Source organism: Stegostoma tigrinum, chromosome 7 (assembly GCF_030684315.1).
Source record: "Stegostoma tigrinum isolate sSteTig4 chromosome 7, sSteTig4.hap1, whole genome shotgun sequence".
Taxonomy (NCBI): Eukaryota; Metazoa; Chordata; class Chondrichthyes; order Orectolobiformes; family Stegostomatidae; genus Stegostoma; species Stegostoma tigrinum.
The window spans coordinates 107,677,320-107,693,867 of NC_081360.1; the positions used below are offsets into that span (position 1 = coordinate 107,677,320).

At 44.3% G+C, this 16,548-nt stretch overlaps 1 protein-coding gene across 2 annotated transcripts in view; it reads right to left on the minus strand.

Annotated features, from left to right (window-relative positions):
• smarcal1 (SWI/SNF related, matrix associated, actin dependent regulator of chromatin, subfamily a-like 1) overlaps window positions 1-16,548 on the minus strand; it is a 124,853-nt gene that overhangs the window by 16,591 nt on the left and 91,714 nt on the right. For both annotated transcript variants that reach the window (XM_048535072.2, XM_048535074.2), the window contains exons 14-16: window positions 11,447-11,629; window positions 7,193-7,293; window positions 1,976-2,069 (exon numbers count right to left, since the gene is read on the minus strand). In XM_048535072.2, the coding sequence (XP_048391029.1) occupies window positions 1,976-2,069; window positions 7,193-7,293; window positions 11,447-11,629 (378 nt within the window). The remainder of the gene's footprint in view (window positions 1-1,975; window positions 2,070-7,192; window positions 7,294-11,446; window positions 11,630-16,548) is intronic.

A 16,548-nucleotide genomic window follows, 5' to 3' on the forward strand; every position in this document is an offset into this window, starting at 1 on the left:
GGCGGAGTGGACTCGATGGGCCGAATGGCCTTACTTCCACTCCTATGTCTTATGGTCTTGTACATGACGATTCAAAACCCTATGGAGTTATGGTCACTAAGCCCAAAATGCTCTCCCACTGAAACTTCGATCATCTGTCCTGGCTCATTCGCTAACATCAAATTTAGTATGGCCTCTTCTCTGATTGGATTGTCAACATACTGTGTCAAAAAGCCCTCCTGGATACAGCGAACAAACTGCTCTCCATCCGAGCCTCTGGCTTGAGTCAATAAGAGGAAAGTTGAAGTTATCCACCACAACTGCCCTGCTTTTTTTACACCATGTCTGCTCCTCTGTCTCCCGTGGGCTGTTGGGAGGTCTGTAGAAAACTCCCAACACTGTGATTTCACTTTTCCTATTCCTGAACTCCACTCATAATGTTTCACTGCAAGATGCCTCCTTTGCGTCCTCCCTCAACACAGCTGTAATGGGATCCCTAATCAGCAATGCAACTTCCCCAACACTTTTGTTTCCCTTTCTGTCCCATTAAAAACAGTGCTATCCTGGAATGTTAACATAGAACACAGAACATTACAGGCCCTTTGGCCCTTGATGTTGTGCTGACCTGTCATACCGATCTCAAGCCCATCTAACCTACACTATTCCATGTACGTCCATATGCTTATCCAATGACGGCTTAAATGTACCTAAAGTTGGTGAATCTACTACCGTTGCAGGCAAAGCGTTCCATTCCCTTACTACTCTGAGTAAAGAAACTACCTCTGACATCTGAGATAATGGGAACTGCAGATGCTGGAGAATTCCAAGATAATAAGATGTGAGGCTGGATGAACACAGCAGGCCAAGCAGCATCTCAGGAGCACAAAAGCTGACGTTTCGGGCCTAGACCCTTCATCAGAGGGTCTAGGCCCGAAACGTCAGCTTTTGTGCTCCTGAGATGCTGCTTGGCCTGCTGTGTTCATCCAGCCTCACATCCTATTACCTCTGACATCTGTTCTATATCTTTCACCCCTCAATTTAAAGCTATGCCCCCTCGTGCTCGCCGTCACCATCCTAGGAAAAAGGATCTCCCTATCTAACCCTCTGATTATTTTATATGTTTCAATTAAGTCACCTCTCAACCTTCTTCTCTCTAATGAAAACAGCCTCAAGTCCCTCAGCCTTTCCTCATAAGACCTTCCCTCCATACCAGGCAACATCCTAGTAAATCTCCTCTGCACCCTTTCCAAAGCTTCCACATGCTTTTTATAATGCGGTGACCAGAACTGTACACAATACTCCAAGTGCGGCCGCACCAGAGTTTTGTACAGCTTCACCATAACCTCTTGTTCCGGAACTCGATCCCTCTATTAATAAAAGCTAAAACACTGTATGTCTTCTTAACAGCCCTGTCAACCTGGGTGCCTCTGTAATGGCAATAACAACATAATGCCATGCAATAATCCATAGTCTTAGTTCATCTGTCTTACTTGTTAAACTACTTGCATTGAAGTAAATGCAGTCCATATGTCCAGTCCCGTTGAGCCCATGACTTCCTTCTGCCTGCTCTTACTCTGTGCTATGCATACCTTACTCACTCCTTTGTCCTGAGTCCTCCCACTTACTAGCCTGTTGCTCTGGTTCTCAGTTATATCCCAAGTTGCTGTGGGAGATGAGGGAAGAAACTACAGAAGCTCTGACCCAAATTTTTAATTCCTTGCTGCCTAAACATTTAAAAGTACATAACTGAAATCTTGAAATGTTATAACATTCAAGGCTCTGGGTCAAGTGCTGGGAAGTAGGATTAGTGCAGATCTCTTCAGTGCTGTATGGCTGTCTGACTCCCAGGACAGCACAGGGCTAGATACAGAGTAAAGATCCCTCTATTCTTTTAAACAAACTAAAGTTGCCTCTACACACGGCCCATCACCTCCCATGACAGCTACAATGAGGGCTTATTTGAAGAAAATGCAGAATTGAGAACCTGGCTATTTACCTGTTGAAAATAATCTGTTGTTTCAGTCTCTGAAAAGTTGTTTTCAGACAGACCAGCTTGTCCAAGAATCTTCACCTTTTCTTGAATTATGGGCCTGGAAGTACATTGAGAAGAGAATTCAGTTAGTTGCAGAGGAGCTGCCATGGCTCCTGACAGCAGATATTGTATAACTTCCCTCAATTTCCATTAACTCCAACTCACCTTTATCTCATTGCTCTCTGCAGTATCTCTTTTCTGTCTGAAATCTGAGCCAAACTCTTTGCACAGGCCTTTTCCAAAATCTTTTCCTGAAACTTTACTTCTGATCTTTGACACCTTTTCCCGAATGGGGTCAGGTCTGCCCCACCACCTTTGCATACCTGCAGCCTCACAGGAGCACCATGGGACTGGGCCATTCGCCCACCTGGGGCCTTGTGGAACTGCGCCTTTGCTCCTCCCGGGGCCCTGTGGGACTGGGCCCTTCTCTTTGTTGCTCTATGTGAGTGGATTGCCCCCAACCCTGATGCCCTGTTTGGAATATATGCTGTATATTTGAATCAGCTGACTATGTGATCAGTTTGGAACGAATCCACAAGGACCAAAAGAGATTACAAGGTGTAGAGCTGGATGAACACAGCAGGCCAAGCAGCATCAGAGGATTAGGAAGGCTGACGTTTTGGGCCTAGACCCTCTTCAGAAAAAAAAAATCCTGAAGAAGGGTCTAGGCATAAAATGTCAACCTTCCTGCTCCTCTAATGCTGCTTGGCTCTACACCTTGTATTCTCAGATTCTCCAGCATCCGTAGTTCCTACTATCTCTGGACCAAGAGAGAACTGTGTCCCGTTCTGGGCAGGCTGACAGAGATTATTCATGAGGACAGATTGAGATGTCAAAAATCTGGATCTGGCCAGAATGGATAAGGAGGAACGATTTCCACTGATGGAGGCTTAAGAACCAGGGGGCACAGATTTAAGTCAAATGGTTAAAGAAGCAATGTCAACATCAGGAAAAAACATTTTTCATAAGTGAGTAGTTAGCATATGAAAAGCACTTGGAATCATAGAATTTTATAGTACAGGAGGCAGCCATTCAACCCACTGTGTCTGTACTGGCTCCTGAAAAAACTACCCAGGCAGTTCACTTCCTGACAGTATGATGGAGGCAGGTTTAATCGAGGTATTCAAGAAGGAACTGGATCATTTATTGAAGATTATAGGATAAATACAGGACTACAAAGGGTACTGAATATCAGTTGAGTCCTGAGTCTGTCTTCTGAGGAGGTCACTGTGGTTTTTTGCTGTGCCATGTCGGAACTGGCGATCAATGAGTTGAGCATCGTATCCCATTCTTATGAGGGCATCCTTCAGCATTTTAACGTCGTGTTTCTCCTTGTCAGAGCAGATCCTGTATATATGCAGGGCTTGTCTGTAGGAGATGGCTTCTTTAACATATTTAATGTTGAACTAGAGAAGTGCAGCATTGTGACGGTATCTGTAGGTTTGCTGCAGAGTGAGGTAATCAGATGTCCGTCCTTGATGGAGATGCGTGTCCTCATGAATAAGACTGATTCTGAAGAGTAGTACGTGGTAAGTTTGATGAGCAGGATGCTGCTTGGCCTGCTGTGTACATCCAACTCTACACCTTGTTATCTTGGATTCTCCAGCATCTGCAGTTCCTATTATCTCTGATATCATCATGCAGTCATTTCAGTGATTCCTCACCATGAATCCAAAGAACCAGATATGATGCTCAACTCATTGATTGCCAGTTCCACAGCAAAAACTACAACAACCTCTTCAGGAGACAGTCACAGGACACAAGTGATAGAGTACCCTTCATCATCCAGTACTTCCCTGGAGCGGAGAGGCCATGTTCTTTGCAGCCTTCAACATGATTTCAATGACAACAAAGATCTCGCCAAGGTCATCCCTACGCCTCTATGTCTTGCCTTTCAAACAATCACCAAACTTTAAACAGATCATTGTTCACAGCAAACTACCAAGTCTTCAGGACCACAATGATCACTAAGGGAGATATGTGTGGAAAGTTCTTTACGCAGAGGGTGGCGGGTGCATGGAACGCGTTGCCAGTGGAGGTAGAGGCGGGCACGATAGCGTCATTTAAGACGTATCTAGACAGATACATGAATGGGCAGGGAGCAGAGGGATACAGATGCTTGGAAAATAGGTGACAGGTTTAGATAGAGGATCTGGATTGGCGCAGGCTTGGAGGGCCGAAGGGCCCGTTCCTGTGCTGTAAGTTTCTTTGTTCTTTAATCACAACTCTCCCCTGGCAACCTCTGCAAGACATGCCAGATCATTGACTTGGATACTACCATCAAAAGTTGGAACACCATCCATCACCCACATGACAGATAGTCCCATGAGGAGCTTGAACAGTTCACCCACTTTACCAACACCTTTCACCCCAACCTCAAGTTCACCTAGACCATCTCCAATACCTCCCTCTCCTTCCTGGACCTCTCTGTCTCCATCTCTAGTAACCATCTCAGCACCAACATTATTTCAAACCCACAGACACCAATTCCTTTGCCTAATCTCCTCCCATCTTCCCCCCTCCACTGACCGAAAATGCCTTCAACCACATCTCTTGCATTTCCTGCACTTCTGCCCTCAAGCCCCTTCCCCCCAACAAAAATAAAGACAGAGTTCCCCTGGTTCTCACATACCACCCCGCAAACCTCCACATCCAGTGCATCTTCTTGCACTACTTCCGCCATTTACAATCCAACCCCACCAACAAACAGATATTTCCCTCCCCAACCCTATCTGCCTTTCATTGGGTCTGCTCACTCCGCGACTCCCTCGTCCACATCACATTCCCCACCAACCCCACCATAGCCGGCACCTTTCCCTGCAACTGCAGGAGGTGCTGCACATACCCTACACCTACTCTCCCAACTCCATCCAAGGCCCGAGTTAAATGTTCCACATCCAACGTGGTTCACTTACACATCCTCTAATCTGGTTGACTGCATCCTTGCTCCTGATGTGGCCTCCTCTACATCAGTGAGACCAAACGTAGACTTGGTTATGGATTTGTGGAGCACTTTCCATCTGTATGCTATAATCAACAACAATTTCCCGTTGCTAACCATTTTAACTCCCCGTCCCACTCCCACTCCCTGGGTGACATGTCCATCCTGGGCCTCCTCCTGTGTCACAATGATGCCATGTGCAAATTGAAGGAACACCACCTCATATTCTGCCTCAGGAACCTACGGCCTGATGGCCTAAACATAGAATTCACCATGAGGTTGTAGACCTGCTCGCTGAGCAGGTGGGTTTGGTTGCAAACATTTCATCACCCTGCTAAGTAACATTGTCAGTGCACCTCTGGTGAAGAGCATAGAACAATACAGCACAGTACAGGCCCCGTTTAGACATTGTCCTGGTGCAGCTCCGTTTATGGGCCTTGGGGTGGTTATTAGTATAATTGAGTATCTGGTCAATATGTGTGGTCTTTCTATATACGCTAGTCTGGAGTTCCTTGTTGTTTTTGCGTTCTACCAGTATGTCTAGGAAGGGTAGTCGGTTGTTGTTCTCTTCTTCTTTTATGAATTTTATCCCGGTAAGGATGTTGTTTACATGTCAGTGGGTTTCTTCTAGTTTCATGCGTTTAATAATCATGAAGGTGTTATCTACATGTTGGGCCCAAAGTTTGGGTTGTATAGTGGGAGTGCTGTCCATTCTAACCTTTGCATTACTACTTCTGCAGTAATGACGCCGTCACCTTGATAACTTGTTATGATCTCGCTACCTTAATTAATTTGTGCAGTTTTAGATTACTTATTACTTTGGTTAGACCCTCGGCATGTAACTCTTATACCTATCGTGTTATTCCAGCCATTTGGCTTGTCATCTGCACCACCTTATTTATAAATTTTTGTAATTATCTCTCTAGTTCAATTAATTAGATTATAGGACATCCCTTCACTTGCTATTTAGCTGTTGACACTTGGCTTACACTGATACCTCTGATCACCTGCAGAGACTTCTTTTTCAGCCTGTTGCCACTCCACTCACGCCCCTTGTACTATCTTTTGATTCTTCTGTCTATAAATTCTGTCCCTGTGTGCTTCCTTTCACTTCACCTGTTTTTTGGAGCAGCGCTCCAAAAGCTCGTGATTTCAGATAAACTTGTTGGACTATAAACTGATATCATGTCACTTCTAACCTTTCAAGTTTTGTAATTGTACCCACCTCCACCACTTCTACTGGCAGCTCATTCTATGCACGCACCACCCTGCGCATGAAAAAATTACCCATCTTTCGAGTGGCATCATTGTGGCATTCAGGAGGCCCAGGATGGATATATCATCTAAGGAGTTGGGGAGGGTGGGGGGAGCAGAATTGAAATGGTTGGCAACTGGGAGGTGTAGTTGTTTGTTGTGAACAGATGCAGGAACAGCATCTCATATTTCGCTTGGGAACCCTGCAGCCCAATGTGGTCTTCACAAGCTTCAAAATCTCCCCTCCCCCACCGCATCCCAAAACCAGCCCAGCGAGTTAACAAAGTGTGTAGCTGGATGAACACAGCAGGCCAAGCAGCATCTGTGTTCCTGAGATACTGCTGGGCCTACTGTGTTCAGCCAGCTACACACTTTGTTACCTTGGATTCTCCAGCATCTGCAGTTCCCATTATCTCTGAGCCCATCTAATCCCTGCCTCCCTATCCCCTCCTCCCACCTCAAACCCCACCCCCACCCCCTACCCACTAACCTCATCCTGCCCCCTGAACTGTCCGTCCTCCCTGGACTGACCTATTCCCACCCTAACTCCCCACCTGAAATCACCTTCACTGGCTCTAAACCCGCCTCTTTGATCTATCTGTCTCCTCTCACCCAATCTTCTCCTTCCTTCTTCTATCTGCCTCCCCCTGTCTCCCTATTTATTTCAGAATCCCCTTCCCCTCCCTGTTTCTGAAGAAGGGTCTCGATCTGAAACGTCAAGCTTTCCTGCTCCTCTGATGCTGCTTGGCCTGCTGTGCTCATCCAGCTTCACACTGTGTTATCTGAGCTTTTCCAGCAACTGTTTTTTGTTCCTGATTTACAGAATCCATAGTACTTTTGGTTCTCTTTTAAAATCATTACCCACTTTTAGTTCTGAGCTCCCCTATCCTATAAAAAGACGTTGGCTTCACACCTAAATATGTGTTGATGCAGCTGGGAAATCTCTGTCTGCGTCAAATAAACTGTACGCAGTCTACTTTCCTCACCAGAGATAATCATCAGCAGTGCCTCGAGCAACCAAGTAATGAATATCCACACAGTTTAACTGCCCAATGCGATGAACTCGATCTTCAGCTTGAAACAGGATCTGCAGAAGAGGAGAGGACAACATATCAATTGAACACCACATCTAAAATCAAACAATAATGCAGTTGGTACAAACCCAACCCCAGGTAATGAAACTAGACAATGTTCAGAATACAACCCATTCAACAGAATGTTTCTCGACACACTCAGTTTCATTTCCTTCAAAAGTCACTTTTGAAATTTAGTGTCTTTGACTTCCACTCCAGAGACTTAGAAGAGAATGGAATCCCACAGCGTGGAAACAGGCCATTTGGCCCAACAGGTCTACACCAAACACTGAACAGCATCCCACCCAGACCCATCCCCCTACGCTATCCCTTTAATCCTGCATTTCCCATTGCTAATGCACCTAATCGACATATCCGTAAATAGAACATAGAACATTGAACAATACAGCACAGTACAGGCCCTTCGGCCCTCGATGTTGTGCCGACCTGTCATACCAATCTCAAGCCTGTCTAACGTACACTATTCCATGTACGTCCATATGCTTGTCCAATGACGACTTAAATGTACCTCAAGTTGACGAATCTACTACCGTTGCAGGCAAAACGTTCCATTCCCTTACTACTCTCTGAGTAAAGAAACTACCTCTGACATCTGTCCTATATCTTTCACCCCTCAATTTAAAGCTATGCCCCCTTGTGCTCGCCGTCACCACCCTAGGAAAAAGGCTCTCCCGATCCACCCTATCTAACCCTCTGACTATTTTATATGTTTCAATTAAGTCACCTCTCAACCTCCTTCTCTCTAACGAAAACAGCCTCAAGTCCCTCAGCCTTTCCTCATCAGACCTTCCCTCCATACCAGGCAACATCCCAGTAAATCTCCTCTGCACCCTTTCCAAAGCTTCCACATGCTTTTTATAATGCGGTGACAGAACTGTACACAATACTCCAAGTGCGGCCGCACCAGAGTTTTGTACAGCTGCAGCATAACCTCTTGGTTCTGGAACTCAATCCCTCTATTAATAAAAGCTAAAACACAGTATGCCTTCTTAACAGCCCTGTCAACCTGGGTGGCAACTTTCAAGGATCTGTGTACATGGACACCGAGATCTCTCTGCTCATCTACACTACCAAGAATCTTACCATTAGCCCTGTACTTTGCCTTCCGGTTACTCCCACCAAAGTGCATCACCTCACACTTGTCCGCATTAACCTCCTTTTGCCACCTCTCAGCCCAGCTCTGCAGCTTATCTATGTCTCTCTGCAACCTACAACATCCTTCCTCACTATCCACAACTCCACTGACCTTAGTGTCGTCTGCAAATTTACTAACCCTTCCTTCTACGCCCTCATTCAGGTCATTTATAAAAATGACAAACAGCAGTGGACCCAAAACCGACCCTTGCGGTACACCACTAGTAACTGGTCTCCAGGATGAACATTTCCCATCAACTACCACCCTCTGTCTTCTTTCAGCAAGCCAATTTCCAATCCAAACTGCTATATCTCCCACAATTCCATTCCTCCGCATTTTGTACAATAGCCTATTGTGGGGAACCTTATCAAACGCCTTGCTGAAATCCACATATACCACATCAACCGGTTTACTCTTATCTACCTGTTTGGTCACCTTCTCAAAAAACTCAATAAGGTTTGTGAGGCACGACCTACCTTTCACAAAACCGTGCTGACTATCCATAATCAATTTATTCTTTTCTGGATGATTATAAATCCTGTCCCTTATAACCTTTTCCAACACTTTACCAACAACTGAGGTAAGGCTCACTGGTCTATAATTACCAGGGTTGTCTCTACTCCCCTTCTTGAACAGGGGAACCATATTTGCTATCCTCCAGTCATCTGGCACTATTCCTGTAGACAATGACAAGTTAAAGATCAATGCCAAAGGCTCGGCAATCTCCTCCCTGGCTTCCCAGAGGATCCAAGGATAAATCCCATCCGGCCCAGGGGACTCATCTAACTTCACACTCTGTAGGATTTCTAATACCTCTCCCTTGTGAACCTCAATCCCACCTAGTCTAGTAGCCTGTATGTCAGTATTCTCCTCGACAACATTGTCATTTTCTATAGTGAAAAGTATTCATTTAGTGCTTCCCCTATCTCCTCTGACTCCACACACAACTTCCCACTACTATCCTTGATTGGCCCTAATCTTACTCTCGTCATTGTTTTATTCCTTAAATACATATAGAAAGCCTTAGGGTTTACCCTGATCCTATCCGCCAACAACTTCTCATGTCTCCTCCTGGCTCTTCTGAGCTCTCTCTTTAGGTCTTTCCTGGTTACCCTGTAACCCTCAAGCGCCCTAACTGAGCCTTCACATCTCATCCTAACATAAGCCTTCTTCTTCCTCTTAACCAGAGATTCCACTTCCTTCGTAAACCACGGCTCCCACGCTCTACAGCTTCCTCCCTGTCTGACAGGTACATACTCATCTAGGACACACAGGAGCTTTTCCTTGAATAAGCTCCACGTTTCTCAGGTGCCCATCCCCTGCAGTTTTTTCCCGATCCTATGCTCCCTAAATCTTGCCTAATCTCATCATAATTTCCTTTCCTCCAGGTATAACTCTTGCCCAGTGGTATACACCTATCCCTTTCCTTCACTAAAGTAAACATAACAGAATTGTGATCGCTGTCACCAAAGTGCTCACCTACTTCCAAATCTAACACCTGGCCGGGCTCATTACCCAGTACCAAATCTAATGCGGCTTCGCCCCTTGTTGGCTTATCTACGTACTGTGTCAGGAAGCCCTCCTGACAAAAACTGACCCATCTATAGTACTCAAACTATAGTGTTCCCAGTCAATATTTGGAAAGTTGAAGTCCCCCATGACAACTACCCTGTCTCTCTCACTCCTATCGAGAATCATCTTTGCTATCCTTTCCTCTACATCTCTGGAACTATTCGGAGGCCTATAGAAAACTCCCAACAGGGTGACCTCTCCTTTCCTGTTTCTCACCTCAGCCCATACTACGTCAGTTGACAAGTCCCCAAACATCCTTTCTGCAACTGTAATACTGTCCTTGACCAACAATGCCACACCTCCCCGTCTTTTACCATCTTCTCTGTTCTTACTGAAACATCTAAATCCCAGAACGTGCAACAACCATTCCTGTCCCTGCTCTATCCATGTCTCCGAAATGGCCACAACATCGAAGTCCCAGGTACTAACCCATGCTGCAAGTTCACCCACCTTATTCCGGGCGCTCCTGGCGTTGAAGTAGACACACTTCAAACTGACTTCTTGCTTGCCGGTACCATTTTGCGTCCCTGAAACTTTATTTTGGACCTCCCTACTCTCAACCTTTTCTATACTCGAACTACAATTTTGGTGCCCATTCCCCTGCTGAATTAGTTTAAACCCACTCGCAAAGCCTTAGCAAATTTCTCCCCCAGGATATCGGTACCCCTCTGGTTCAGGTGAAGACCATCCTGCTTGTAGAAGTCCCACCTACCCCAGAAAGAGCCCCAATTATCCAAGAATCCAAAACCCTCCCTCCTGCACCATCCCTGTAGCCACGTGTTCAACTCCTCTCTCTTCCTATTCCTCACCTCACTAGCACGTGGCACGGGCAACAAACCAGAGACAACAACTCTGTTCGTCCTAGCTCTCAGCTTCCATCCTAGCTCCCTGAATTTCTGCCTTAAATCCCCATCTCTCTTCCTACCTATGTCATTGGTGCCAATGTGGACCACAACTTGGGGCTGCTCCCCCTCCCTTTTAAGGATCCCAAAAACACAAGTAATTCAAAATACATTTCAAAATATGGGTAATTCAACAAGGCCAATCCATATAACTTGCACATCTTTGGACCGTGGGAGGACGGTGGAGCACCCAGTGGAAAACCATGCCCCTTGAGCAGCATATAAGTGAAACGGCTCTTATATTAAATTTTCTGAAGAAGGGTCCAGACCTGAAACGTCAGCTTTCCTGATCCTCTGATGCTCGTTGGCCTGCTGTGTTCATCCCTCTCTACACCTTGTTATCTTATATTAAATGTTGCTATTTGTTTCCACTTTAGCGTACCTCATTGTTTACCACGATTAAAGACTCTTTCACATTATTATCCTTCACTGCAGCCAAAACACGAATGGAATACAAATGTAAAAGGAAACTAATCACATTAAACTACATTTAAAAATTGCTTTAAATGCTCTCTGTAAATCATGATTCTCACTTACCCCAGGGTTCCAGAAAAGTTCAGCAATGACGACTAGATCAGCAGAGGATAAAGTCAAGCCCATATTGGCAGCTGTGATAGACAGCACAGCTACACAGCGTTGCTCAGAGAACTGGAACTGATCACACAGGGACTGGCGATCAGAGGAAGAAGTGGAGCCATCAATACGGATAAATTTAACTCCCTGTGAACAAAATCAATCGTTACATTATTGATACTTGGCTTCACAGCATGAGGTCAGTCCACACACTATCGTTAAAGTGTGGACCCCAAAGCCAGATGAAATAACAAAATCTAAGGCTAAGTGATTTGGAAAAATTTGGACTAACCTTGTGCCCTATTTCTTTAATAATAAAGCCAAGGATTCATGTGCTTTTTATCAGCCTTCTTACCTAGCCACGGCTGATGTATGAGATAACAAGGTGTAGAGCTGGATGAACACTGCAGGCCAAGCAGCATCAGAGGAACAAGAAGGTTGACATTTCAGGCCTAGACACTGCTCCTCTGATGCTGCTTGGCCTGCTGTGTTCATCCAGCTCCATACTTTATTATCTCAGATTCTCCAGTTCCCACTACCACCTATGTATCTCTGGTCATAACATTTCACATTTTAAATTACATAATTGGATTCAAATTGCCTCTACTCATACTTCCTATCAGATTACTTCATTGTTGTCTTTCCTTTCAGTATATTGCCACATTGCTATGGAGGAGAGGCTGGAGTATTCCATTGATCTCAAGAACAATGCTGTGAGGAGTTCTCAACTCTTGGTAGGGCCACCTATTGTAGTAAAGTTGGGAGCGGAGGAACGAGACAAAGTGCAATCTAAGATAACAAAGTGTGGAGCTGGATGAACACAGCAGGCCAAGCAGCATCTTATGAGCAGGAACGCTGATGTTTGGGAAACGTCAGAAAAGCATTTCTGATGAAGGGTCCAGGCCGCAAACTTCAGCTTTCGTGCTCCTAGGACGCGGCTTGGCCTGCTGTGTTCATCCAGCTCCACACTTTATTATCTCAGATTCTCCAGCATCTGCAAGTTCCCATTATCTCTGATACAAAGTGCAATCCAAAACAACTCTTCAATGGTAATTCAATAAAGATATTCGCTTGATATCAATGGCTGTGATGGTGGCTGAAGGATACAGACGTCGACAGATCCCTAGTGATTTACATTTACTTGCCACTGGATCTACCTTCTGTCAGAGACTGTGTATCTGCAACAGCATTTCCACATTAAAGACGTCCCACGCAAGATGTCTCCCTAGAGGAATTCAATACCACACCTCTTCCTCCAACACACAGGCCCAGCTGTGATTAGCGACAGCTGATAGGGATAGGATTGAGAGATCTGGAAGTTCCCAGTTTCAGACTGGCACATACGTAAAGGAGATAGTAGGAACTGCAAATGCTAGAGAATCCGAGATAACAAGGTGTACAGCTGGATGAACACAGTAGGCCAAGCAGCATCAGAGGAGCAGAAAGGCTGATGTTTCAGCTCGAAATGTCAGCCTTCCTGCTTCTCTGATTCTGCTTGGCCTGCTGTGTTCATCCAGCTCTACACATTGTTATCACATAGGTAGAGGAGTTTGTTTCACTCTTGGAATTGGAATAGGAACAGGAGAGCATTTAGCAGCTTTCTTCACACTCAGCAACCCTCTTCAGGATCCACTCTGCTCACCCTGCATGGGGAATACGTTAGAAAAGATGCCCTAAAAACAGTCTCCAACGTGGCTGGAAAAGTGCTTCCAATGGGGTCATCCACCTGTGGTCTGAAAACCAAAGTCAAAATCAAAATCAAAATCAAACTCAATCTTAGACAACAAGCAAAACAATGGTCCAGAACAAAAAACTGCCCTTGGTGCCCGTGAACTGAGGCACTTCAACATCGAGTCTCCAGTAGGACACTGATATCAAAGAGCAGGCAACTACACCTTCTTCAAGAGGAGAACTCAAGAATCAATCTAGGTCACATGAAGTTGGATTTGCTCTCAAGAACAAACTCGGTAACCAACTCACAGAGCTCCCTGTTGCATCAACAATCATCTCATGGTTCTCCACATACAACTTGCCACAAACCAGTAGGCAACGGTTGTGATTGCTTATGCTCCAACCCTTGATGTCACTGGTGTGTCCAAAGAATGCTACTTCACCCTGAACACCATATTCACCACCATTCCTAAAGAAGATAAAATTACACTTGTGAAAGATTTCATTGTTAGTGTTGGAAAGGAGGTCCAACTCTGGAAAGGAACCATCGGAAAGGAAGAATCTTCTGCAAACCAGATGTGCAGAACACCAACTGGTCATTGCTATGTCATCTCACTGTTCTGCCAAAAAGACATTGTCCACAACTTCTTGGAGGCATTCACAATCAAAGCACTAACACATGATCAAGTATCTCATCCTTCAATCCTGAGACCTAAAGGATGTCCTTTTTACCAAAGCAATGACGAGTGCAGACAACTGCTGGTCAGACCACCAGCTCATCTGCTCCTCAATGTCTATCAGGTGTCACCAGAACCAGCTGAAGGCAAAGGAACAGCTCAGCAAAAGGGTTCTGAAGAAGGGTCACTGGATGCAAAGTGTTAATTTTGCTTTCTTTCTGGAGATACACCCAGACCTGCCAAATTTTTCCAGCAATTTGTTTTATTTTTGTTCAGAAAAAGGCTCAGTTGAGAGGGTTCAAGACTGAAATAGACTAGTGCACTTCTAAAAATGTCTTCACAGATATCTTCAGAAAGTTCAATTCAGTGGAGTGGAGGAAATCTGGAAGGAGTTGAAGACAGCCATCGTGTCATGCTGTGAGGAAACCATTGGTTCCAAAACAGAAAACACTAAGACTGGTTTGATGAAAGTGACAACATCATCGAAAACCTCATTGACAAGAAAAGGAAAACACTTTATACCCAGCAAAGCAACATCACTGGTGAGGCAAAGAACATAGCTTATCAAACAACAAAGAAAATCCAGGGAAATGAAGAACGAATCATTGGCTCAGAAAGCTAAGGAGCTGCAACTTCTTGCTGACAAGCACAGTATCTGGGGTTTCTTCTGTACCATTCAGGTAATCTATAGACCCAACATCTTTGCCCTCAAACTGGTCAGAAGTAACATTTTGAGAAACAGAGAAAACATCAGCCTCCAATGCAGAGAACACTTCAAAGAATTATATACATGTGTTTGAAGAAGTTCCTCAACTCTCCATTAAAGATCATCTTGGACTCCCATCGAGCATGGCAGAAGTTGAAGACCTCCTTTAGACATTTGAAGAATGGAAAAGATGCATGAGTAGATGGGATTCCAGTGGAGATTTTCAAAATTGGAGCGGTGGAGCTCACCCACCACCTCCATCAACTGTTCCTGAAAATCTGGGACAAAGAAGAAATCCTTTTTATTCATCCTGCTGAACTGCAGAACCTCATATTTTTCCACATTACATTCCATCTGCCAAGTTTTTGCCCATTTGCTTAAACTATCTCTATCCCTCTGCAGATTCTTTGTATCATCCACAAACGTGGTGGTAGTACATTAACTTTCCTCATCCAGGTCATTCATATGTATTGTATACAAAAGTGTGGCCCCAGCACTGATCTTAGTGGCTCTTCACTAGTTACAGGTTGCCAGTCTGAAATTTCCCCTCTTATCCTAATTCTCTATCACCTATTTAGTTAATCAACTCTCTATCCATGCTAATTTATAATTTCCAACACCAAGACTCTTACCTTACTAAGTAGCTTAATGTGTGAAACCTTATCAAATGCCTTTTGGAAATCCAGACATATTAGATCCATTGTATCAGTGATAATGGGAACTGCAGATGCTGGAGAATCCAAGATAATGAAATGTGAGGCTGGATGAACACAGCAGGCCCAGCAGCATCTCAGGAGCACAAAAGCTGACGTTTCGGGCCTAGACCCTTCATCATTCTCTGATGAAGGGTCTAGGCCCGAAACGTCAGCTTTTGTGCTCCTGAGATGCTGCTGGGCCTGCTGTGTTCATCCAGCCTCATTTCATTATATTAGATCCATTGCTTTCCTTTTATCTATTCTTCTTGTTACCTTCCCTAAGAATTCTAGTGAACTTGTCAGGCATGATTTCTCTTTTATGAAGCTATGCAGACTCTTTATGGTCACACAATGAAGTTCTAAACGTGTTGCTATTACATGTTCTGTAATAAACTCTAACATTTTCCCAATAACAGATATTAGACTAACTGGCCTACACGTACCTGTTTTTAGTCTCATTCTTATTTAAATGAAGGTGTTACAATGACAGCTTTCCAATTCTCTTGGAAGGATACCATCAGTGCATACACTATATCTGCAGCTACTTCCTTCATATTCTCAGTTCCATCCAATCAGGTTCAGGAGGCGTATCTTCAGCCTCATTAGCTTCCTGAACACTTCTGTTCTAGTGATAGTTATTGCATTTATTTCCTGTCCTTTTGGCCCTTGAATATTTTGGAACTTTGGAATTCTGTGTGTCTTTTACTGTGAAGACTGATTTGAAGTATTTATTCAATTCCACTGCCATTGCTTGGTTCCCATTATTTCCCAGACTCATTATCTAATGTGCCAATGTTCAATTTGGCTTCTCACTTTCTTTTTTGATATTTAAAGCAGCTTTTGCTGTCCACCTTGATATTACTCACAAGTTTATACTCAAAGTTTATTTTCTCCCTCTTCATTATTTTTTGACTGCCCTTCGTTGGTTTTTAAAACTTATCAAATTCATTGGCATATAGCTTGTATTTGCAACATTGTATATATTTTTTTCATTTAATCTGATGCTATCCTTAACTTTGTTGTTTACCACTGTTGCCTCATACTCATGCTGTTCTTCTACATTGGAATGTGTCCCTTCCAAGCCAATCAACCTTCAGAGGTCACAGCAGGTCAGTGATAGTCTCCCAGGTGTCAATGCCAACGTCCACTTCATATTTCCCTTGCAGATCCCAGTATCAGAAGAACAGGCCTGGTGGTCATGACCTAATGGCCATTTTATTATACGGAAATTTTGTAAGTAAACACACATCGTCCATCTGATAAATGTGGCTGAGCCAGTGCAAACATCATTGGTTTGGTGATAAATGTAGACTGATG